We start from the raw sequence: 23,607 nt of genomic DNA, 5'->3' as shown, positions 1-23,607 counted from the left end.
CCGTCTAAATATCCGAAGGAAAGTTAAGCCGAACTGTTGTATCGGTGAGGGGGAAAATGAGCGTCGGGTATACTGGGAGGATTGGATGAGAAGGTGGGTAGGAGGGTGGTGAGTGGAAGAAGCTTTTGGCTGGCAGTCAGTGGGTCAGGGCGTCGAGTCGCATTCCATGGGCCGTCCGTAGATATCCTCTTCGGAAGATCGAGCATTTTCTCGCGATTCCCGCGTTCCGCGGCGCGTGTATTTCTTTTGCAACGGTGCAACCGGAAGTTCAAGTGCTCCCGCGGTGGAAGGTGTCGCGGTGTACCGTTCGCGATGGTGTGCGATTGCGCGGCCTCCGAGTATTCCACGGAACTTGGAGCGGATGTGTCCTTGAAAAAAGCCTTGGAAGAGCTGTTGAAATGCATGCTCAGAGTTTGGTGCAGGGAAGGGCAAGCCCTCACCAGGCTGGGCGCATCGACCCACGGTAAAATTTTTCTCTCATTGTCTCGTGATTCTCGACTACTTGGTTGTACTGTTCTTGGTTTCCGTCTGACGCGACGCGACGCGACGCGATGCGATGCATTCTGCTTTTGTTGCCTCTAGGCGGATGAACTCGTGGTTTCTGGCACGCTTTTCGAGAATCTCGCTTCTTAATTATTTTCTTCGTTCGATGATTTTTTCAATACGATTCATTGTCAAAAGAAAATCATGATTCCAACCTAGTAACAGTTTGTTGAACGAAGTCACGGTCGTAACGCAGGCTAATTATTTTCTGCTGACCGTGAAGAAACTGCACGAAAATATCCTCTTTAGAAATACGATTTTCATCTTGTAACCAATTTATCGATGTTGCTACGACATTGAACAACATCGGACCAAGTGCGCCTGTTTCATCCAAATTTGTCCGCGGTGCGTATCAATTTAATGGCGTTAAAATTAGATTCCCACATCAACGGTGGTTTAAGCTTACTTGTAATTAGTTTACATCGGACATGACCCGTACAATTAGGTAATAATCTCCATCAGGGGAGAATATTTAAAATTTTATTAACATTTTATATGAATTTTATTTTGTTAACAATGTTTTATAAGTTCCTGCTTTTTTTTTTTTCTTTCATAATTGGTCTTAATGATTAGTCGCTATCGATCAAGTATAGAAAATCAATTTAAGACTAACGCAAAATGGACGTTATATGAAAGGGGTTAAAATCCATAATTACCATAACAGTCATCCCCAATGAGTCTCAGTAACCTTGGAATGCTGTCGTCGCACGAGCGAGAATTTCCGCCCGAAGAGGATATCAGGAAAAAGATGACAAAGTAATTTTCGCTATTTCTGCCACCAGCTGCGAAAGGGGTTGACAGGAATGCGAGTGGCTCCTTTATCGCAAAAATAAAAGAAGCTCTCTATCGTTCTCTGTCAGCAGGGCAAACGATGATGAGACAAAAGACTAAGCATGAACACAGTCGATTACGTTTGAAGCTTGGTGACGCAAGGACTCACTTATTTTTATGGCCTGATGCGTACCTGACTAACTTCGGCACGACCTGCTTTTATTTTGCCTGCACTTCGACCTCGTTTAATAAGTTTCCACGATTCCTACCCCCTTTTTACTTCTTATTGCGTATCCATAGTCATAATTGTAGTCATGTTAATTGTCATAGTAAATGGAAGGTGAAGGTTTAGGAACGAGGAAAGTGGGGCCAGTGATATTTTGTTTAAAAATATTGCTTATAGAGTATAGAGTGAGTAAGACCTTTGGAAAAAACTTGGCGAACGAGACTGATCAATATTATGAATTTAAATCGTGAAACTTTATGAATACCCTATTTAATTGTTTAAACATGGTGTATTTTTGTTGTTTTTACATGGGGGATTAATCAGGTAACGATTAATCAGAATACGATGCGATGTATTCAAGAAATGTAATCAAGAAATAAACTGTGGAATTGGTAAACGTGGAAAAGCGATTGCATGAATCCATTATTCATGAGAATTTGTAATTGAAATAAAACTTCATTTCTAAAGTAAATAATTAAACGAGAAGCAAAGGTAAATAATTATTTATTAATTTAAATATCCCAGAAATCGATCATTTTCAAGCAACGTGAGTGTACATTGGTACTTAAAAAATAAATATGTTGTAGTAACAATATAAATAAAATATAAATATTGTTTTTAATTAATAAAAATTGACATAATTAAAAATAGTTAATTGGGGAGATAAATAATAACTTAAAACTGATGAGATTTTTTATTAAAACTTTGCTTTTGTATATAATGTCTATTAAAAAACAGCTTAGAAAGTTTGCAACTGACAAAGCAGCTATAAATAAAATCAGATTTATTCCGCTACTCACCCCATTTCTCTGTTCACACTCATACCAATTGGGAATTTTTTATTTAACGTATTAAAGTTGTTTTTTATTTAAATTTTTATTTTGCTTTCTTTCTACAAATTATGTACCTACCAATTTGTTAATATTCTTATATTAAGTATAATATTTTGTAAAATACATAGAGCATTGTTAGTTTGAAAGAACTAACATTTTTTCTTATATGTATGTATACATGTATGTAACACGTGTGACATCGAGGAAGAATCAGACTGAGCAACTGTGAAAATAAATTGGAACAAACGGGGACTACCATTGATCCTCCGTAAAGAAAACTCTGTATAAACTTCCGTTTCTTGGCGTATGATTTATTGCGTGACTGCAGATTCCAAAAATAACCGCGAAATTCTAGCAGAAAGTTCGACGACGTTGCTTAACTCATCTGAAAAAACGTAATCGGTAAGAAAAATAACTGTATAAGAAACGTTGGAAATTGGGTGATTTGATGGAAGTAGCAACAGAAACAACATTCTATTCTTTTTTAATCATGATTGTTCATCTCTTTGTAAAGATGAGATTTTAAGTGTACATATATAGCACACATGGTGTAGAAAATTATAACGATCCTAACAAGTAATTCGATTACTTTCGTGGATTCAAGCATTCGCGATTCCATTATTCGATTGAACGCGAACAGAGGAGACATTTCCTTGTCTCGGAGTTCCCAATAAAACCCTTTCACAGTTCTCCTTGGTACAATAATCAATGAATAACACAGAGGTCGTAATAATTACAGAATGCGACAAGAGGGTGGTAGTGAAACGCGAGGCTGGAGGAGAGTTCGGTTTCCGTATTCACGGCTCGAAACCGGTGGTGGTTTCCGCCATTGAACCTGATACACCGGCGGAGAGTTCAGGCCTTGAAGTCGGCGATATTATCATGTCGGTGAATGGAAAAAGCGTTATGGACGCGACTCATTCGGAAGTCGTCAGGCTAGCACATTCTGGCACCGATGTACTAGAATTGGAGGTGGCGAGAACCTGTAACGTCCTGGCACCGAGAATGGTCAGGCCTGGAACGAAAGAAGACACCGATGAGGCACCACTCTGTTCCGGTTACCTTTGGAGAAAATCGGCGACCTCCACGAATACCGATAAATGGGTCCGACGATGGTTTGCTCTGCGACGTGATAACTGCCTCTACTATTACAAGACTGATGCGGTTAGTAAGGATAATAAGTTATTTGCAAATTTTTATCACATGTAATATTCATTAAGCAAATTTACAAGAATCCTTTTTGAATAACCCTGTAAGTACTAAAGAGTGCAAGTTGTCTGAGCTTGTCCTTAATCAGAATAAAAAAAAAGTTGGCCGCCACGCCTCCGGTTCGGGTTCGAGCTCGAGCCATTTAACTGCCATTCTTTCTCGCGAATTGCATCCATCGAGATGACAAGTGTTTACACGAGGAACGGTTCCACAGGATTCACAGCCAGTGGGGGCAGTAATGCTGATAAAGTACGAGGTGGAACAAACACCGGAGCTGAGGTTACAGAGTTTTGCGATAAAGAAACAGGGTGCACCGACACTTCGACTCGCGGCCGACTCCGAGGAAGCTGCTGCCCGATGGACGACAGTCATCAAGGAAGCCATTGAGAGAAACGATCAGGTAAATGCTGCGAGCAACAGCGAGAAAGTTATCCGGTCCCAGAACACTTGCTCCAACTATGTTTTAATAACTTGTCACAAATAGGACCGAATTAAGATTTCTGGAGGCTCGGGGCTATCAAACCTTCGAATGCCTCTTTGGTATACATATATGTATATTTTTTTTATCTCTGAAATATTAACGTAAATTTATGAACCACTCTGTAGCTCCAACCACTTTTCTGTATAGCTCTACCACTTACGTGAAACAAGTTTCCAGAATTTAACGAAACGACGAAAGTTTGAGACTGAAAATAGGGTTTGTTTTAAACTACTAAGTTCACTGATCTTGTTGTAGGAGTTGCTAGAATAACTAGATTAAAGTTTGGATATATTAGGCTGTTGCATATCAAGTGGCGAATTACGAAAGATACAAAGTCTGACATGGCACTTGCAACCGTATCAGCTTGAAACTTACTTATAGATATTTCATTAATACTAGAACAATCAAATCAATGAAAAATTTGTTCGGGTGCTTTTAACGATATTCAGGTGGATACATGGTTGGAAGCATCGATGAGGATGCGTGAAATGGCAGCATGCGCCATTCAAAGACCAGACTGTTTTGGTTATCTGAGTAAGCAACAAGAACACGCGAGGAAAACATCTTCACCAACTGGTTGGTCCAGACGATATTGCGTACTGAAGGATGCAGCATTGTATTTCTACGATGACGCTAATGCAGAGAAAGCATTCGGTGTCGCCTGTCTTCACGGCTTCAGGGTGCACAGCAGTGCGGCCACTTCCGGTGGTAGGAAACACGCGTTCGAATTGCAGCCACCGGATCCCACGCAGAGAAGTTATATCTTTGCTACGGAGTCCGAAATGGACAAGAAACGGTAAGAATGTAGAATTTCTACAAAGTTGAAATTATTCAAGCTGTATAGGTGTCAATAATTTTTATTATTAATACCGTTTTGTAATTTCCAGATGGCTGGCAGCTCTAGAATACTCGATCGATCGATGGATAAAGATTGGTTGACAAAGGCCGACTTACCGTACAAAGAAGCAAAGAAGCCGAAGCAGCGAAGATCCCCTAAGGTGTCCTTCGTCTCTTCATGTTTCCGGTTCCTAACGAACATTGTCGCAAATCACAAACTCATCAATCACTGTCGTCATTGTCGCTTCGATTGTCGTTCGCAAATGCATCACGTGGATCATGTCGCAAATGCTCTTCAAATTCGCAGTTCTTCGAAATTCTTCGTCATTATAATAGAATCCGTTAAACTTTTGTTTAGAACATTTCGTCGGATTCATTTGTAACGACAATTTACATCCTTTGTAATTTATTATCGGTATCATCGAGAAACAGAGGTGCCAAATATCTGCCAAAATAATTATAAATTAAATTTATAATTTAAACAAAGCTCATAATGCTATCCTTATATGAAAATTGAATAATCATTTTTAAGAAAAATAGAGAAAAATATTTATTGAATTGAGAAAAGAAAAGAAAAGAATTTTCCTGAACATTTAAATAATTAAAATATTATTAATTTGCAGCCACAGATTTTTATTACAATCATTTGAAATATTTATGATTGAATGAATTATGATTGCAAATTTCACTAGGATATAGTCAAAGATTGACTATTTGGATTTTGTACAAATTTCTGTAAAAATTATTGTCTATTATTGTATTATATGAATTGCAATTATTCTGCTGTGTGTTTTGTCACTCTTCTAAATATTTATATTGTAAATTTCATAAATCTTACTGTTGTTAATAATTCTGATTAGAGTTTGCAAATTTTCTGTCTTAATATTGATAATGCTATTTTATAATAATTTCTAATATAATATTGCATTTAGCGAAAATTAAGTAGGTATACTCTTAATACAATTATAATACTTCAAGCAACGTTTCTCAAAAGAATGATTTCTTTAAAGACGCAATACTGGAATTGAATATTATTGATTTGTATGAAAGTAAATATTTTATAATAGGTATTACTGTATATGATTGTATACTGTTCAAAATGTTTAAAAAGTCACCTCCTCGAGTGTTGTTATTGTTCATTATTCAATCGTGTAACAGTACAAAGTTTTTAATCTGATATATTGTATAAAAGTGTCACTGTATTAAATATCTAAAGTTTCTTTCATTTCCTAAATTTAATATTTTAAGGAAATACAATTAATATTCTTTCATTTCCTTTACCACATGCAAGTGGTGCCCTACATCGTCATTCTCTTCGGGGATGCCTATGGGAAAGGGCAAGAACTTCTCCTTGTGAAGCCTGACCTAATGGTTTGCTGGGTTAAAAAATATTATTTATTTTCTAATGAGTACAAAATTTTTTTAGTCCAAATGCTCCTTTTTTTATTTTGTTTTTTTAATTCATGCACTACTTACAAACTTTTGGCTAATACTATATAATATATATTAATTATACAATAACTTCTCTATACCATATACTAATTTCTTACAGTAAAGCAAGAAAGAAACGCTGCTTCAAGTAGTCGTTGACGGTAATTGGTCAGACACAGATTTAACACGTTCACTGTTCAGAGTTATTTAGTTCAGAATTTATATACGTATCCGTATACGTATACAAAACTTTGTAAGGAAGAATTGAAATCATATTTGACAAATGTCGAACATCAAAACTGAGAATCGTTGATTCACCGATTGTGTCTTGTATTAATTAGAAACATACCCACGGTTTTCTTAATATAGGGTCCGATTTAGATATAAGAAGGTTAAAGGTCGTCCACTGCGTTTCCACGAATTTCCACAAATATTCAATACAAACATTCACCTTGTAAGCCCGAAATAACCAACCTGATGCTGTTTAACACGTTGACTACCAAAGGATTTCATTTATGGTACTTGGATACAAGTGCAATTTATAAATCAATCGAAAAGGTAAAAATACTTTGCAAATATACCTTGTTACTCTACATAGAAAACAATCAATTGTCATTTCTAAATCATAGTCATCAGTAATAAGGTAAGGGTTATTACATATTGACTGCCTTACAATAATGGAAAACTGTAATTGCAATCATTTAAGATACAATTAGTTCAGCTTTTAATTCAACCGTTTCACTTACTTCAACCTTCCACAATTAATATAGTATTAAAAAGTCCATTGTACATGGACTGGAGTCCATGGAAGTCAAGGTGTTTTAAAGCGTCACATTATTTGTATTTTATAGTTTGAACAAGCGTGGTTCAGTGTTCAAGAATAGATCCTATGTTAAGTGCTATTGTAACGTTCGTTACTTTAAAGTGTTTAAAGTGCGAAGAACAAAACATCAAAAGGGGAAAGTCGAAGAACAATAATTGTGAACTCGATTTTTCTGTTGTTCAAAAGGAATGCTTCTTCTACTATTTTAAGGGGTCATTCTACTTATTGTGGGCAATTTAGAATTTTTTTCCTTCAGAAGAAACAAACTTTCGAAATAGAAATAAAAGACGATATACATACATATAAGTAAATTGACACCCTTAAGTAAAGTATCGTGTGAGTTTAATTAAAAAAAAAAAAAAAAGAGAAACGAAGCCAAGTTAAGAAGGTGATGTGCATAGAATATTAATATACATATAAGATACTGATGAAGGAGGATCAGATTTAATATTTGAAAACAGTACGCACATTTTAGATAAATTCGTCGTTCACAGCTGTACAAGAATAGTTTTTATTCGAATGATAATTTGTTGGGATGGTTGACGGTTCATTCAAATGATTATAATGACCACTCCATTAAATTAAAAATACGTTTCTAGCCAAGAAACTGCAAGCATTGAATAACAATGAAAATGAATTATTACCTAATCAGTTATCAATTTATCAGTTATGCGAGTGTCTATGGAATTGCTGCGACTGTATCGTTATTCGATAAGGAGGAAAGGAAAAGAAGAAAAACGAAAAATCAAAGAGTCGTGTTAATTTCTCGAATAACGAGAAGGAGGAGCGATCGAACGATGAAAGTATAAAACGCATGTCGTCGCGTCGCGTCGCGTCGCGTCGGTTCGATTACGACAAATTATGCGAAAAATACGGAGTAGCAACGAAAGAAAAGAGATAATGAGACATTATCGGACGAGCTTCGATAGCGACACGAGAGAACCGCGAAATTTAACGACAGACCGCTCAAAAGCACAGATAATAAAATAGGAGGTTTAATACAATTGTAGAATGAAATGCGTCAATTATTTACCTGTCACCCTTCGAACTGGTTTGAAGGACGTTGGTTTTATCGCTGTTTAGATGATGCAGTGTTTTAAGCTGGTAGGAGAATCATCTTGATGACAAGAAAGTCGGACAACGGTCGCTTTCCTTGACCAAATAACACCTTGACATTTGTTTTAAATTTTGAAAGAACAATTGCTTATTCGTTAGTTTCTTTCTTTTGTTTTAAAATCCTTAAAATTGGATACTTTGAGAATAAATCAATTATTAGTAATTAATAAATTATAATATTTTAGCAAACTTAAAAATAATTTATATATAATTAAAGACATTTTACTTCATTGCGTTGAAATCATTTTAATAGTAACATAAGAGGAAATTTTTGTAAAATGCATATGATAGATTACAATATTGATGTAATAAGATAGAATTAGAGTGATCGCTAAAGTACAAAAGGGTCAAATGTAACCGTGTCCGTCTTTCTAGTGTCAAAACTGGAAATCAATTGATTAAACCAATCTATAGATTTCTTGTAATAAATGTCGTTAAAAAATATATTGGTATTTTTTCATTGACTTTATAATGCAAACCGTTTTATTCTTATGTTAAATATAATACAATATAATAATAAAAAGAAAATCGTACAATATATGTACATAATTCTAATCTTAATTCTAATCTAATCTAATTCTTATTTTCAATTGCATATCTAAATTGAAAGCTGTAACAATAGAAACTATTATGAATATTAGTCAAACTGCAACAAGAAATATCGACATTTTATAATATCGATCTCATTGTCAGCCTTTCTACAACCATTCCCATGGTTTCAAATTGATAATAATTGTCTGCCAACTGTTTCCGAGTATTCGTGTAACGGACTCTCAAGATCGAGACGTGTAATTTCGCAATGGAATTCGAAAGGCTATTCGAAGATTATTAGTCGGTTTCCGAACTCGATACGCAATTCCATCCTGATACCTGTTACGCTGTACCTGTGATACTATCTATTAATTCGTATAAATTACCGATCTATCCGTATACATATCTGCATTCATTTCAAATTTCCAACTTTCATAGCGTTTAATGATTTAGAAAGAGATAATTCTTCCCATAATATAACCACCAGGTGGCACTTTCCATGTACCTACTCTCTCTTTAATTTTTGAAATATTATAGAAATAATTAGTAAAATTAGTTGTCATTATTTTGAAAATAGAAAGACCATCCATAGCAAAAATCTAACCGGTGCCGGGCGAGGTGTAAAACGAATTTAAGTTAGCTAAGGGCCCGGTACAAGGTTTATCCGAGGTTGAACCGGTGGTATCCGTTTGATAACAGATAGCAGGCCGAACGACGTTGGTATGTTCTCATTACGCGTCGTGTAGGTATGCGATGCGGCGGCCAGTTCGTGTTCTCCATGCTCTGAGATCCGTGCACGCTGCGAGACCATGTTTCTTCTCCTTTTCCTTTTCCTTTTCCTCTGCTCCTTACCCACTGCTCTTCCTTCATCATCTTCTTCTTCCTGGCTTCTTTGTCCTTCTTCTTGAAACTTCTTCGCTGGCCATTGAAGCTACATTCACACTGAACACATGTTGTTCAAAATTAATTATTTTCTGTTTGATATTAAGATATCTGTACTACAGAGATACATGTATGAATGAACATTTTCTTTATTAAGAGTACAATAATTTCATAGACAATATTTATTCCCAGTTATTTATTATTTTTTTGTCTCACGAGGCCCAACCCTTACATGTCTGCATCCTTAACATCCCTGTATCCCTTACACTCTTGAATTCTCCCTGCATCTCTTCTATCCTTTCAACCCTTATAATAAATATATTATAAATATAATAATATATTATAAAAAAAATACTAATGGCCACTGGTTCGAGTAAAGGTAAGTAAAGGTAAGTAAAGTCTTGTGAAAAATAATTTTTAATTTAAATTTTTGCAAAATTTAGTTCCCTTTTTTGCCGCCAGAGGGCGCTGATTCGACGTCGACATTTTAGTTCGCATTTTTCCCGCAAGAGGGCCAAAATCTCGGCATGCTTTAGTTCCTTTTTTTGAAACCAGATGGCGCTGATTCGATGTCGAGATTTTAGTTCACATTTTTCCCGCTAGAGGGCCAAAATTTCGGCAAGGTTTAGTTCCTTTTTTTGAAACCAGATGGCGCTGGTTCGACATCGAGATTTTAGTTCACATTTTTCCCGCTGGAGGGCCAAAATTTCGGCAAACTTTAGTTACTTTTTTTACCACCAGGAGCTGCTATAATGGAATGCTTACATAAGGAATGCAGCGATGTAAAGGATGCAGGGATGTAAGGGATGCAGGAATGTAAGGGATGCAAGGATGTACGGGATACAGGGATGTAAGGGTTGCAGGGATGTAAGGAATGCAGAGATGTTAGGGATACAGGGATGTAAGGAAAGCAGAGATGTAAAGGATTTTTTTTTTTTTTTTTTTTAACGTGGGGAAATCTTGCATAAGACCCCCCACCGTCCCCTGGAAGAGGGCGGCGGGGGAGTGTCAGATTCCTACTGACTAAAACCCCACGGCGACCAACACTGGTGCTAATCAAGTGATTATCATTCAACGAACGCCTTAAAGTTAATGCAAAGAATCATTACTTTAAATTTTTAACAATAATTTGATGCTCGATCGATACTGTGGTAATATCATTGCAAGAGTACTCACATACACATGTAACATGTTTCCGCGTTATTAAAAGGAAGGATATCTTTGATACGTTTTGCAAGCTTGGATCGTTTTGCCATAATCTTCTGGACACCCTGTATTTCAATGATGGTTGCCACGCTTTCTACCTTTTGATCCATATTTTGTTTCAATTTTTGTCGCCTTCCTTTTAACGAGTTTGTTGCTTTTGCCAATGTTATCTGCCTACCTCTCAGCTCTCTTCTTCTCACTTAAATTTCTTCAACAAGATAAAAAGCTGATGTCCACCTGCTTTTATTTGAATTTTAGGAAAAATCTCTGAAACTTCCAAGTCTTTGACTGGTTCTTATATTTGCATCTTCTTTTTACTCTTAATTCATTTTGCCCTCGTTTTTGCCTTTTTCGAATTCCTTCGACTGGTGCATGTATTTATCTTGAAGTTTCGCGAGAACCCCTCCACCCCTCTCTTTAATTTCCCCGCCCTTCCTTCCTTCCTTTTAGTTCTGCCTGGCCGTCCATTTCTTCTTCTGCTCCTGCCTCTCATTGTTTTCTTTTCGTCAACTCTCCATTCAGAGAAACTGCACACCCGTGAAACGTACATATGTAATGTTATTTTGTTATTTTACCGTGGTCAACGTTCTCGTTCTTTGTTTTCACTGTTCTTCTCATCGTTTTTCTACTTGGTTCTTCATTTTTATTCCTTCTTTTTCCACCTCCCTAAAATTCATTCGAACGAAGACTTAAACGCATTGAAACCATTCATTATTGTACAACTAAAATTTTATGATATTACTTCCTTAATTACATTCTTTGTGTTCTTTTTATCGTCTACATTCTTAATCTTAATCTTAATCTTAATCTCGTTCCTCCCATTCCTCCTCCTCTTCTTCATCTTCTTCTTCTTCTTCTTCTTCTTCTTGATCTCTCTTGGAACTTAAATTATCAAGCAAAAGGCGTGCATATATTTTAAAAGGCTTTCATTTGTGAAGCATTCTTTTTTTCAGTTCTTGTACTTCTTTCTTGTTTCGACCTGTTCTCTTTTTATTATTTGCTATGCTTTTCTTGACAAATGTTTTCTAATGGATCATGCAATTGTGAACGTCGCTTAATTCACAAATTCCATCAAGTTCATCCTGGTCTCAGTTAGTTTGACACGTCTCCGATGAAAGTTTAAACGATACTCGATAGTAGATCCTTGCAGATTTACCAACCACCTTCCCAGACATCCGACGGGCATTTCCGAAAAAAGTAATTCTCTGTAACCAGCCTAAATTCGATGGAATCTTCTGTGAAAGTCGAGAGATGCGGTGCTTCTTCGTCCAGTGGTCTTTCCTCTCTGTCGTTTCAGACTCGTTCGCCAGATCCTTCTTCAGCTTCCAGCACAGTGGTGATCTTGATAACGTGTGCTGGTAGAGCGATGGCGTTCGGTGGTAGTGGCAGAATGGACTTGAACGGAAGAGGAGAGGGAACTAGTTCAGTTAACAAAACGAAACGAGAGGCAGTTGCACGCTGCGATGTAGCAACGCCTCGACCCTGTCTCTGACTCTAAAAACTTGCACAAACTGACTCCTCTGACCTCCCCGGAAGCGCTACACTTTGATTTGCATTTATTACAAAATTTATCTATATCTCTTAATGATTGCACAATTTTCCTTAGATTTGTATGAAGTTTACAATATAAAAATGAAAAATATCGTTATGAAAATTCCAAAAAATCACCCCTAAATCTATTATATCTATGAATCACAAAACCCCTGATTACAATATTTTTTTTTTCATTTTTTAGGTCACTTTGGAATAAATGAGCAAAGTTCGAGTTAAAAGTTGTCAGCTATTCTGAATAATACTTAATTATTCCATCAAGAGTTACGACTGTATTACAGTCCGAGAATGTTGTTCAACTCCATCATTAGTCTCTACGTTGGTGTATGGGCTGCTGTCAGACAGGAGATCACGTGCGACATAGTGTTTTGCATCTGAGTACCACGACTTGCTCCGATATTTAAATGTAAAATACCTGTCATCGAAGTTACATTTTTTTCTCACGTTGACCTCCCCCTGGTATATGGGCCTTTTAGGAAAAGATTCGTCACTGCGTACCGTTATCGTACTCTTCTCTCTAGCAATTCGTCAATGTTTCGTTTCTTTGTACCATTTTGTATCACATTTCTCAATCAGTTGAAAAATAAACTATTTTTTATTCTCAAAATTTTAAATCTACTTGCAAAAAGTGTTTATGAAAATTGCTAGAATAAAATTTTTTAACAATATAGAGAAAAAAAAGAAATTTTAGCTTACCTCATTCATCAACATAATCGTTTTTTTTTTTTTCTATTCTCTTACGCGTCGTTTCGAGTTGTATTTTCATTCTAATCGATCCATTAAGAGAACGGAGAAAAATGAAAGAAAAAAAGGAAGAGGAATATGTAAAAATGCTTGTCAAAAGCGTTGGAGAAGGCTCTTTGGCGGCGCATCGAGTAGTATAGGAGAGCAGTGAAAAGAACGACTACATTATCTCTCGGAGATGGTGCATAAAAACGTTCCTCTGCAGCTGATTCGTCCACATTGGCAGGTACCTGCAGCGTTTACACGAAGCTGCACCCGACTGCGTGTCGCCGGCTCGTGAATACAAATGCATCCGCAGGTAGACGTCCACTTATGCACGAAACACGGAAAAATTGGTGGACCTTTTTGAAAAGTGCTCACCATCAATTAATCCATTATGATGATTGCATAATAAATATAATTTATTATGAAATTGTTTTAAAGTTTAATTGGAAGGATGTGAAAAATTAAAATTAAAATTTAGATTAAAATAATAATTAGAATAAATTATATCAATATGTTAGATTAGAGAAATTGAAATCAGGATAAAGTGAGTGAAAGTTGAAGACATTTGGCGAATTTCATTCAGCACGTTCACCGGAAATTTAGAACGTCCGCGTCCGAGTGAATCACGCTCCGTTTCTGTGATCACGAAGCTCAAGAATATCTTTGGATGTTTGCACAGGCCTAAGTCGGTCTGTTTTTATTCTCGGCCGCTTTCTCGTGGCGCGGAACAGAAATTCACAGAACATTAAAATTGTTAATGAACATCGATGGAGCATCAATAGGGGGGATTGTTTCGTTGAAGCGATGCGATGGAGAAAATGATTCGATCACGCTGTGAGTTCATCGAAGCATTCCTACCAGTCTACAATATTCGAAAAATTTGTCTTAATATTCATGCCGGGAGGTCGTCTCGATGGGTGATCTATCGATCGATACTACAGCAATTGACTAGAAATGTCTATACTAGTAAGATGCTTTCAAGCATTATTTTGTATGGCGAATAGAAAGTAAAGTGAAATGGAAAAGTTGGTGATAGCTGGAGTAGAAAAAGTGTGAAATTGTTGCTACTATGAATAATGCTAAAGTCATTTGTGAGTGGAATTAGGTACATAGAACGAGTTTTTTAATTACAAAAGTTCTTCTGCGTATCTTCAAGGAGATATAGTTTAAGAAAGAGAGGTAACTACAGGTAACTGTAAAACGTATCGTGAGATAAGGTTACAGTTGTAGGTATAGTGTTAAAAAATTCTAACGACAGTTATTTGTAGGATAGCCTGCAGTATATTCTTGTTCGTATTGCGATTAGATAAACAAGTTTCGCGAGAAAGATGTACGAAGTATGTAACAGGACAGTCTGTAATCATAAAACGGAACACGTGTTCATCAGTGGAATTCTTAATCAGTTCAATTTTCAGAATCATTAGCAATATTTTATCAATGATTAATTGTACTATTTCTTCGACTAATGAATAATTTACTGACAGAAGATAAGGAGTTTACCGACTTGGCGGACTTGGGGATGATTCTCCTGTTCAAACTGACTAGTTGTACCTATAAGTTGTTACATACATACATATATCTAATGCATAGAATAGTCCATTGCTCTCTGCACATTGAACATGACCGATCAACAGATACCATCTTCACCTAATTTGGTCCCTAAATCAAATCTAAGTAAACACTTAGCATACTCCCGTTTCTACACGAGGAATTTCCAGCAGTTCGAAGACCGAGAAACCAATTCGCTCCCAACAGACAATTCGGTTTCGATTGATAAGGAATACTCGTATACTGTTGCAGCAATCCACGTTGCCACTGTAACGAAACGAAAGGAAACGAAACGAAACGAAACGAAACGAAAGGTGAGGCAAAATGAAAGAAACGTCTACGCGTCTCACGGTCGCGCTTCTCTTTCCTCGCGCGGACAAGCTATTCCTGTTCCTCGAGATCGTCACGAGGAAGCGTACGGTGATCGACGCAAGCAGATCCCTGAGACCAGACGAACAATTACCCCGGTTGTTCTAGGCAAGTGGAGCGAAATCCACGATCCATGAACTAGAACCAGCTTCGTTCTTCCGAGACACTCGATTGGATCGATTCGCTGGTGTAAAACCGGCTGGGCGTCGGCGGCTGCTGCCAGCAGAAGGGAAGAAAAAGAAAAATACGAAATACGTTACCGAGGAAGAGAGGGATAGACCGGACTGGAAAGAGGGATGAAAGAGCGAAGGAGACCAAGGCTCGATCTCTCTGAGTGCCTCTGGCCGCTGGCCTCTCCCCTTCCCGCCCACCAACAACCGATCTCCTTCTTCAGTGCCGGCGCCGCGCGACTTTCCTACAGGTGGACTTACAACCTGCCTCACGATTTTTTTACCTTCCGCCTTTCCAACGTGACACCGTCCCCCTTTCCGATAAATAAGACTACCCTCCGCTGCGGATTCTTACAAGATTCAGCCAATTTGGTCCTAAGGGATGAAAGAGGGGTGGTGGGTGAACTTAAGTTTACTACATTTTCTAAGTGTAGGTATATAATGTGTAAGTATACATATAAATGACAAAGAGTTTTGAGAAAATTTCAAACACAATGGTGATAGAGAAAAATGATGAATTGGGATAGTAGAGTCAGAAGGTCGAAAGGGCAGCGAATTCAAAGGAGATCGGTGTTTATCGATCAAGGGGGCACCAAGCCTTACTATTACGCACCTGTTCCTCATACCACGTCCCTACCTAAACCTCCTGCGTTCAACCTGCGCGGCATCGCGTCGTAGGCACGGGTAGATAGAGTACCCGTGGATCTCCCTCCACCGTACCTGGTCCCTTTTGCTCTACGTCTCTGTTAGCGATGGATTCGAACATTACCGTATACCATTAGAGGAGTTAGAGTTGTGTAAGCATGTAAGGTAACAGTAAAATGCCATTCTGTATAATTGAATTTTGTGAAAGTGTTGTGAATTTTAAGTTTGATCTGATTACACCAGCCGCTATCTTGTACATTTCCGGTACTTATCTAACTTTATCATAACAACGTATTAACACAGTATCATTCCCCCAAGTCATAAATGGTAATCCAATACAAAATATCATTCGTCCCTGCTATCTCTTGTTAAAGTAAGAATTCTAAATTGCTTTAACTTCTGTTTGCACCACCGACTCCGGTTTCGATGCAAATGAAATTCAAATCATGCCTAAACTATGCAGACACGTTCCTCGAGGTGTATGTAAATACATATACTGGAATAAATATACATTCACAGTCTCTTTCTTTCCATTTAGGTAAATTAGATCCCACGATTTATAGGTTCGATTAAGAAATTTCCCATAAAATCGTTCAGCGATTGTCAGAAAGATTGAGGGAATTTGAGAAAAACTTGTTCCATCGAAGGCAACGTATGCAACGGGGTCAGTTTCATCGCTAAAGCCTGCTCCAGGTTCTCCTGTGTCTCGGTTAGACTGCCATTGGCCAGTTCCATCGGACTCCGTTGCACCGTCGCGTCGCGTCGCGTCGCGTCGCGTCGCGTTGGCCAGGAGCGAGGCAGTCGGAGTCGGAGTCGGAGCACAGCATCCAGCAGCAGCGCTACTAGCGGCAGCCAAACGGAAAGACTCCCAGGCAAGTCGTGGTTTGTTACCTGTGTATCCCCGTGCGTGTGGACCATGCGTGTGCTTCGGCTGCGTGGGTGTGCGCCGAGGTAGCTTACCTGGCGGCGTCCAACACGCAGTAAACCGCGCGCTGCTTCGTGTCCATGGTCCAGAAAGAAGGGACGTGCGTCTGTCCCGAAGATTTCTCTCCAGGATTCCATAATACGTTCCGCGACCACAAGTGTTTCAAGAATACGGTTAGAAATTCGTGTGTATCAGCCAACTAAATACGTGCGGTTCACAACAGTGTGTCGCCAGTGCGAATCCGTGTATGTGTGCTTACGTGGGTGACTACGGATGCTTTTCTGATCCAGCTACGACCAACAGAGTCTCAAGGTTTAAGCTAAGGGCTCGATGTAGCCGATATCGGTGTCGCGACGAATGCTTCCGCCAGTGGTCGCTGGACAGGATCATACATCTCGGACGGAGATGTGACGGTGGACCACCGAAGGTGAATAAACGGGAGATCGGGAACTATTCTCGGTCGACGTTACCCTGGTGAGCATTTTTTTTAAATGTTTCTTCAGTTTCTTTGAGAACAAGGGCTCCACGTTCGTTGCATTCCTATGGGCATTCGCGATTCCAATATGGCCGCTGGGACTAGCCGTGACCGCTGGGTCCGCGGAAGCCATGTTGGCAGGTGTGCTCGGCTCGAGATAACCAGTTCACGTTCGTGGAACGCACGCGGCTTGGCAAACGGGAGCGAGTTCCACGTATTATCAAAGAATCGGTTGAAAAATGAGATATATGAGGCAACTTTCTTCGCTGGTTGATTATCGTGCCTTTAGCTTGTGGGTCTGATTAGACTTTTATTTCTATATCATACTGCATTTTGTAATTATTGAGAAAAAAAATACTATTCAACGAATCCTTCCTATGTAATCTAGAGAAGACTCTATTATTAACTATTAATGATAGATTTATTAACATTCAGTTCAATTTGGATCTATAGTAAAAATTATTTGATTATTTGAAATATTTGATGTAGAGCTGCCTTCAGTTTAAAATATTAGAAAAATGAAGAGAAAAGTCAAAGAATAATACTATTAATTGTTAGGTGAAAATAATACACATTGATGTTTAATGGGAGTCACGGATGAATAGCAAGATGGCGGATATGTTTAACATGGTTTACATTTAACCTTGTCACGTGGATTTACTACCAGAGAAATGATTGAAAAAAGGACATTATCCACAAAGTTAACTATTATTTTCTAAAGCCGCTAATTAGGTTTTGATTACGATGTTGAATAAAGCAGAGTTAGAAGGTTAAGGGAAAGAAGCGTTTAAAACGCGACTGAAGTCCTTGAATCGCGTTTCCAAGGCATTTCGTAATCAAAGTATACGTTACCATTTTGCAACGATATGAAAGTCTTTTTAGAAGTTGTTAAGTATCTCGAAATATTACTGTCTATATCATTTCATTTTTAAAATTTTTTAATAATTTCTATAATACGGTTGAGAGATGAATAATGATTAAAGTATTTTATTAAAAACTGTCTGAATATTTATATAAAATTAAATTATTAATTGTTTCAAACCTAATGTCCCTCATTATTAAATTTTATTATATGTATTACTCATGAAACGACAGCTTCTATAATTTTAATTTAATTTTAATATCAATTTATTGTACTTGAAGAAAAAGTTAATTCATTAGTAAATCTGGTAGCATCTTCTGTCAATACAGAATTATCATCATTGGTATCGATGAAAATTGCAGGTGTCATCGGTATGCCGACAGACATCGTGGCATCGTCGGCCTCGGCCTCGGCCACGATCTCGGAAGAGACAAGCAGAGGTCGAGAGCTGGGCCTTGGGCCGTCGTCAAGGTCAGCTCCCTCTTCGGCAGGCGCATCATCCTCAGGATCAGCGGCGCAGTCGACCGCCAGGGGTTTCGACCCGTCTAGCGCCCTGGCTGCTTATCACCACCATCGGCATGGCCTGGTTGCAGGCCTGGGTCATCCTCATCATCGTGAATCGTCCGCGTTCGTGCCTGTCGTGCCTTCGCGGTTACATCTGGCGCCCTATCCAGGGGAGATGCACCCTCACCTAACTGGACCACCACCTTCCTCATCGACCGCGTCCAATCCGGACCATGAAGTAGGCGCAGAGACTTCTGTCGCCAGAAAATCATCGTCCAGTTATGAAATCATGGCTATGATGGTTGATAAGAGGAAGGAATTGGCTGCAAGAGCTCTTCTTCTTCCTCCACCCCCTCTTTTGGAACCACCACCTGGGTACCCGGTTTTTGCTGGTCCTTTCCCTGGTGGTTCAGCCTTGTACCCTCCTGGTGGTCCTTTGGCGCATCAGCATTTGGATAGGAGACTCCTCAGGGCGCCGGGGAGAGCTTCCAGACCTAAGAAACAGTTTATTTGTAAATTTTGTAATCGACAATTCACAAAGTCGTATAATTTGTTAATTCACGAAAGGACCCATACGGATGAGAGACCATACTCCTGCGATATTTGTGGCAAAGCCTTCAGAAGACAGGATCATCTGCGGGATCATAGGTAATTTTGAGACGTGAAAAAGATGAATTTTTCTTGTCATTATAAAACTACAATAGTGCTACTTGATACTTGATACAATTTTTTATAATAGAAATTCTCTTATTCCAACGTTAACATCTTGTTCTCATTATACAGGTACATCCACAGCAAAGAGAAGCCCTTTAAATGCGGCGAGTGCGGTAAAGGGTTCTGCCAGAGCCGCACCCTAGCCGTGCACAAGATCCTGCACATGGAAGAGTCTCCACACAAGTGTCCAGTGTGTGCTCGTAGTTTCAATCAGCGCAGTAACCTGAAAACCCACCTCCTCACCCACACGGACCACAAGCCGTACGAGTGTACCTCTTGCGGCAAGGTGTTCCGCAGGAATTGCGACCTCAGGAGGCACGCTTTAACCCATGCAGTGGGCGACGTGCCACCCGAGGCCCTCGAGGAAGCACTCAGGGACGACGATAGTCCCGAAGAGGATTGTCCAGAAGCTGGATCCTCGTCTTCCACATCGGTATCCACGAATTCCTCTCTACCAAACGCCTCTGCGAACGCCTCTTATCCTCAAGGATCATCAGGACCACCGCAACCCCCTCCAGCTCCAGCTTCTTCCTCGTCTCTTCCTCAGAGACCTCAACTGCAGATCAGAAGAGATCTACTTCCGACTGTGAAGCCGTCTACAGTGACTAGTGGAGGGACTGGTAGCCATTCGGTCACTCAAAATCCTCCAGCACCACTCCCTCCACCTCCGCCATTAATCCTGTCCTCGTACAGGCGAAGGATTGGATCACCAGGACCGTCTAGAATGCTTCTGGAACTCCAGGAACGTGAGAGAGAAAGAGAACGAGAAATGGAGCAGAACAGGGATAGGGAAAGAGATAGGGAACGAGAAGAAGAAGTGGTACGACCTCCTAGAGCACCTACTCCACAGCCTCCACCGCCTCCTAGACCCGCACCTGCCAGACAAGGATTCACTATAGCGGACATAATGCGCCGGTAAAAAGTGAAGCATGCCAAATGATGCTTGCTGTGAAATTGAAGCAGATACAGAACTTTGTTGAATGTTCGAAGGTGGTGTCTTTGCTTTTTATTCAATTACTTTAGAAAAGTACAGTATGGGGCTTCTTTAACGCGAAGATGGATATATAGGATAAGGAGGACCTACCCACTTGTTATAATACTTGAAAAGTACCACGCATTGTAAATAAACTCTACATGTAAAATTGTTAAAGATTTGAAAAGTGATAGTTCTTAAAGTTTTAACTTGGAAGTTATTAATATTAGCCCCCTTCCCTAAGTTATCGTTTTCCTTAGAGAAGTCACCCATGCTCAGAACTGTACATTTGCTTGAAGGTGGAACAGGCCAAATGATAAGAACCGTCGCATATCGGTAAAAATACTGTCACGGTATTTTATCGATTTTGGTACACAATATTTTTGTCAAAGATGCAACTGAATATTGTTAATAACCGTTTTGCTTTTGCAAAGAATACTTATAAACTGTATTGTGTCTTTTATAAAGAATTCAGGACTTTGTTTTATTTGTTCAAGTATCTTCTTGAAAACGAACAAATAAAAGATGAACTTAGGCTCAAATATTGACAATACTATAAATATTTAGTATAAAAAAATATATTATTTCATATCTTTTATACCTAAAATTATATCTAATAATAATGTTGTCTTTATCATTGTTGAAAAAATCGAATTAATGCCCTTTGTATATATCATAAATAAAAAATTGTATATATACATACATTCAATGGTATACTGAATTATTGATTTGCCAGAAAAAAATTAAATCACGAGAACTTTACTATTTAGTAATGTTTAATACAACTGAAAATAAATTTGAAACTTTTGAAGAGTCAATTTATTTTTATTGTGATTTCAATGTGAGATCTTTAAATCGTGACAATATTTTTGCTGTCATGTGATACGATTTAAGTCCTGTTTGCAAACAAAACAAAGTCTTATGAATAGTTATACATATTGAATAAGAGAAAGGTGAAGAAGAAAAGAAGAATTTTGAAGAGTACAACATGAAAAGGTTGAAAGCGTTAACTTTGACAAAAAATTTATTACATTAGTGTATTAAGAGAACAATTGTATATAAAAAAAAGAAAATTAATTGAAATTCAGTTAATAGTGCAATGCTGAATTTTATTTTACATCTTGTATATGAATGAAAATCTCGTACTTTTACATTTACCACTTTAGGTTAATTGTAAATCGAACAAAAATCTATTTAACATGCTCCATACCTATGGTTATTATGCGTTTATTTCAATTTTCGTTTAGTTTCATTTAAAATTCGTTCACAATTTAAATCTTGATGCTAAATTAAAATTATATTTCTAATGAGCTACGTAGTTTGAAATCTGTTAATTATTAACGTAACGTCAAGTGAAAGCAATTGAACGCTTTTGTTAAATTACAGTTGAAATAACATTAACCCCTTGTCATGTTTCCTTTGTATTAATTATTAAAATATTGTATATAATTCTTCTTTGACACTTTTATAATACATTGTATAGCTGCAATTAAAATTGATATTCAAAATTTTTATTTACAAACTTCTTCATATTGTAACGTTAGAAGCTAAAGGGTTAATGTTCTCTGTAACTGCAATCTTATCTATAAGGATGTGTATACCATAATGATGTGTAAAGTTGAATGTTTGTCCTAAATTATTCAGGGTATTTCATCAGAAGGGTTATATATTTTTAACGCACCTGTTGAAGTAGGAACAATTCTGGCAAACATGAATTTTATAGTTTCACAAATGATTTTATTTAATTTACCAAATACTACTTGCTCCACGATATAGTAACCCTTCTTCTAAAGCACCCTGTACTATTATACAAGAAAAAGAAATAGAATGTTGAAAACGTGCCTTAATACTAGCGACAAGAAACAACTATTTACAAAAGATGGACCGAAAAATTTTCCATGTGAAAAAAAAGGAGGGTGCCATTGTCCAAATGGATAAAAGGAGGGGATAATGCAAATTCCTTGGCCACAGGAACAACCTGTGCCACCGTTGCCACAGGTAACAGGTGCAATAAGTGTCGAAGCTACTTCGTTTCGGTGGTACCTGCCCCCTTCTAAAAATATTTCTGACCCTAGACAAGCACCATCCTCTTTTTTCTCCTATTCTATTGAAGAGGATCATTAGGGGTCCTTTGTAAACCTGCCTTGCACCGTCCAACCGCAGGTTTTTCTTACGCAGGTTTTGATCCCCTCGGTTTTACTACCGGTCGAAACGAGCTTTCTTTTCGAATGGAACTGAAGAGAACGAGGGAGAACGTCTGTGAAATTTTCTTCCATCTCGCTTCTTTAATTTCATATTGATCAAAGTTGAACCCTTTAAGTGAAGCCATATTTTTTCTGAAGAGAATTCTTCATTTCCTTTTTATTTAGTTATTTACTATACTGAAAGCAACATTTTATTAGATGATTATGTAAACCAATCAAAGGGTTAATTAGCTAACACAATTATTTATGAATAAGCTGATGATGTGACGATATGAGATGTTTTCGAAACGTTTAGGGCTCAACGAACGAAACGTGATCAATGAGAATGAAGCAAGAATTACATTGTAGTCTGAAATTTTATTTTCAGATATACACATTAAAATAGGAATGAAATTCTCTCTTATATGTATGTATGCGTGCGTGTGTGTGGGTAGAGAAACAATGAGAGAGTGAGAAAGAGGGAATCATGATACTTTGTACTGTTTTTAAACATACCTAATGTATAGTGATATATGGAAATGTATGTACAATGTACTATGTACAACGAGTACCGGTCACAAAATGAAATAGAATGTTCGTGACCGACTCAAATGTCCTGTTATTTTCTATGTTATTAGTTTACATCTTGCACCAATATCTATATTTTTAGATTTATACGAGAGTTAAGCATGTTTGTAAATTATATTAAGAACTACGAAATAAAAAATATAAAAAATATTTGAATTGTAGGAACAAAAAAGGGGGTTTCGTCTCGGTATCGTCTGCCAGACTTGTCAGTGGGGCTGACGACAGATAATCCCTGCCCCATCCATCTATAATCTAGCTTTTCGGAACTTGTATATACCCGAATCGCATGCCGGGGGAGAGCCAGCGAGAAGAGACCAATCCACCTGGCCACCTGACGATTGCCGACCCGACCTAAGGGCGTCCGGGGAGACTCAACGCCTTCCCTTTCCACTAAATGCCTATATGTAGGCATTTTTAATCATTTTTTATAATTATTTTTGAAATAACAGTACGTCAAGCTTCAAATTGATAGACATTTTTTA

At 37.9% G+C, this 23,607-nt stretch overlaps 2 protein-coding genes across 2 annotated transcripts; both read left to right on the top strand.

Moving 5' to 3' along the window:
• Positions 1-131: 131 nt before the first annotated feature.
• Positions 132-5,600, top strand: LOC143305254 (gamma-2-syntrophin-like). The gene is made up of 5 exons (XM_076688062.1): positions 132-463; positions 3,113-3,537; positions 3,797-3,982; positions 4,513-4,859; positions 4,951-5,600. The coding sequence occupies exons 1-5, from the start codon at positions 313-315 to the stop codon at positions 5,000-5,002; spliced, it is 1,161 nt and encodes a 386-aa protein (XP_076544177.1). The 5' UTR covers positions 132-312; the 3' UTR covers positions 5,003-5,600.
• Positions 5,601-16,011: 10,411 nt separating this feature from the next.
• On the top strand, positions 16,012-23,410 carry LOC117603257 (brother of odd with entrails limited). The gene is made up of 3 exons (XM_034322227.2): positions 16,012-17,300; positions 18,526-19,315; positions 19,451-23,410. The coding sequence occupies exons 2-3, from the start codon at positions 18,537-18,539 to the stop codon at positions 20,298-20,300; spliced, it is 1,629 nt and encodes a 542-aa protein (XP_034178118.1). The 5' UTR covers positions 16,012-17,300; positions 18,526-18,536; the 3' UTR covers positions 20,301-23,410.
• The last annotated feature ends 197 nt before the right edge of the window (positions 23,411-23,607 follow it).

This window comes from Osmia lignaria, chromosome 4 (assembly GCF_051020975.1).
Source record: "Osmia lignaria lignaria isolate PbOS001 chromosome 4, iyOsmLign1, whole genome shotgun sequence".
NCBI lineage: Eukaryota > Metazoa > Arthropoda > Insecta > Hymenoptera > Megachilidae > Osmia > Osmia lignaria.
The sequence above is the reverse complement of the archived record's forward strand: the minus strand, read 5'-3'. Positions and strand labels throughout refer to the sequence as shown.

What these genes read in the sequence shown, in the direction of transcription:
- LOC143305254 (XM_076688062.1), top strand. Translation starts at nt 313, where the DNA reads ATGGTGTGCGATTGCGCGGCCTCCGAGTATTCCACGGAACTTGGAGCG. An exon ending in GCTGGGCGCATCGACCCACG is followed by an intron (nt 464 to 3,112) that starts GTAAAATTTTTC and finishes TAATAATTACAG; the next exon opens with AATGCGACAAGAGGGTGGTA. An exon ending in TCCGAAATGGACAAGAAACG is followed by an intron (nt 4,860 to 4,950) that starts GTAAGAATGTAG and finishes TGTAATTTCCAG; the next exon opens with ATGGCTGGCAGCTCTAGAAT.
- LOC117603257 (XM_034322227.2), top strand. Translation starts at nt 18,537, where the DNA reads ATGCCGACAGACATCGTGGCATCGTCGGCCTCGGCCTCGGCCACGATC. An exon ending in GATCATCTGCGGGATCATAG is followed by an intron (nt 19,316 to 19,450) that starts GTAATTTTGAGA and finishes CTCATTATACAG; the next exon opens with GTACATCCACAGCAAAGAGA.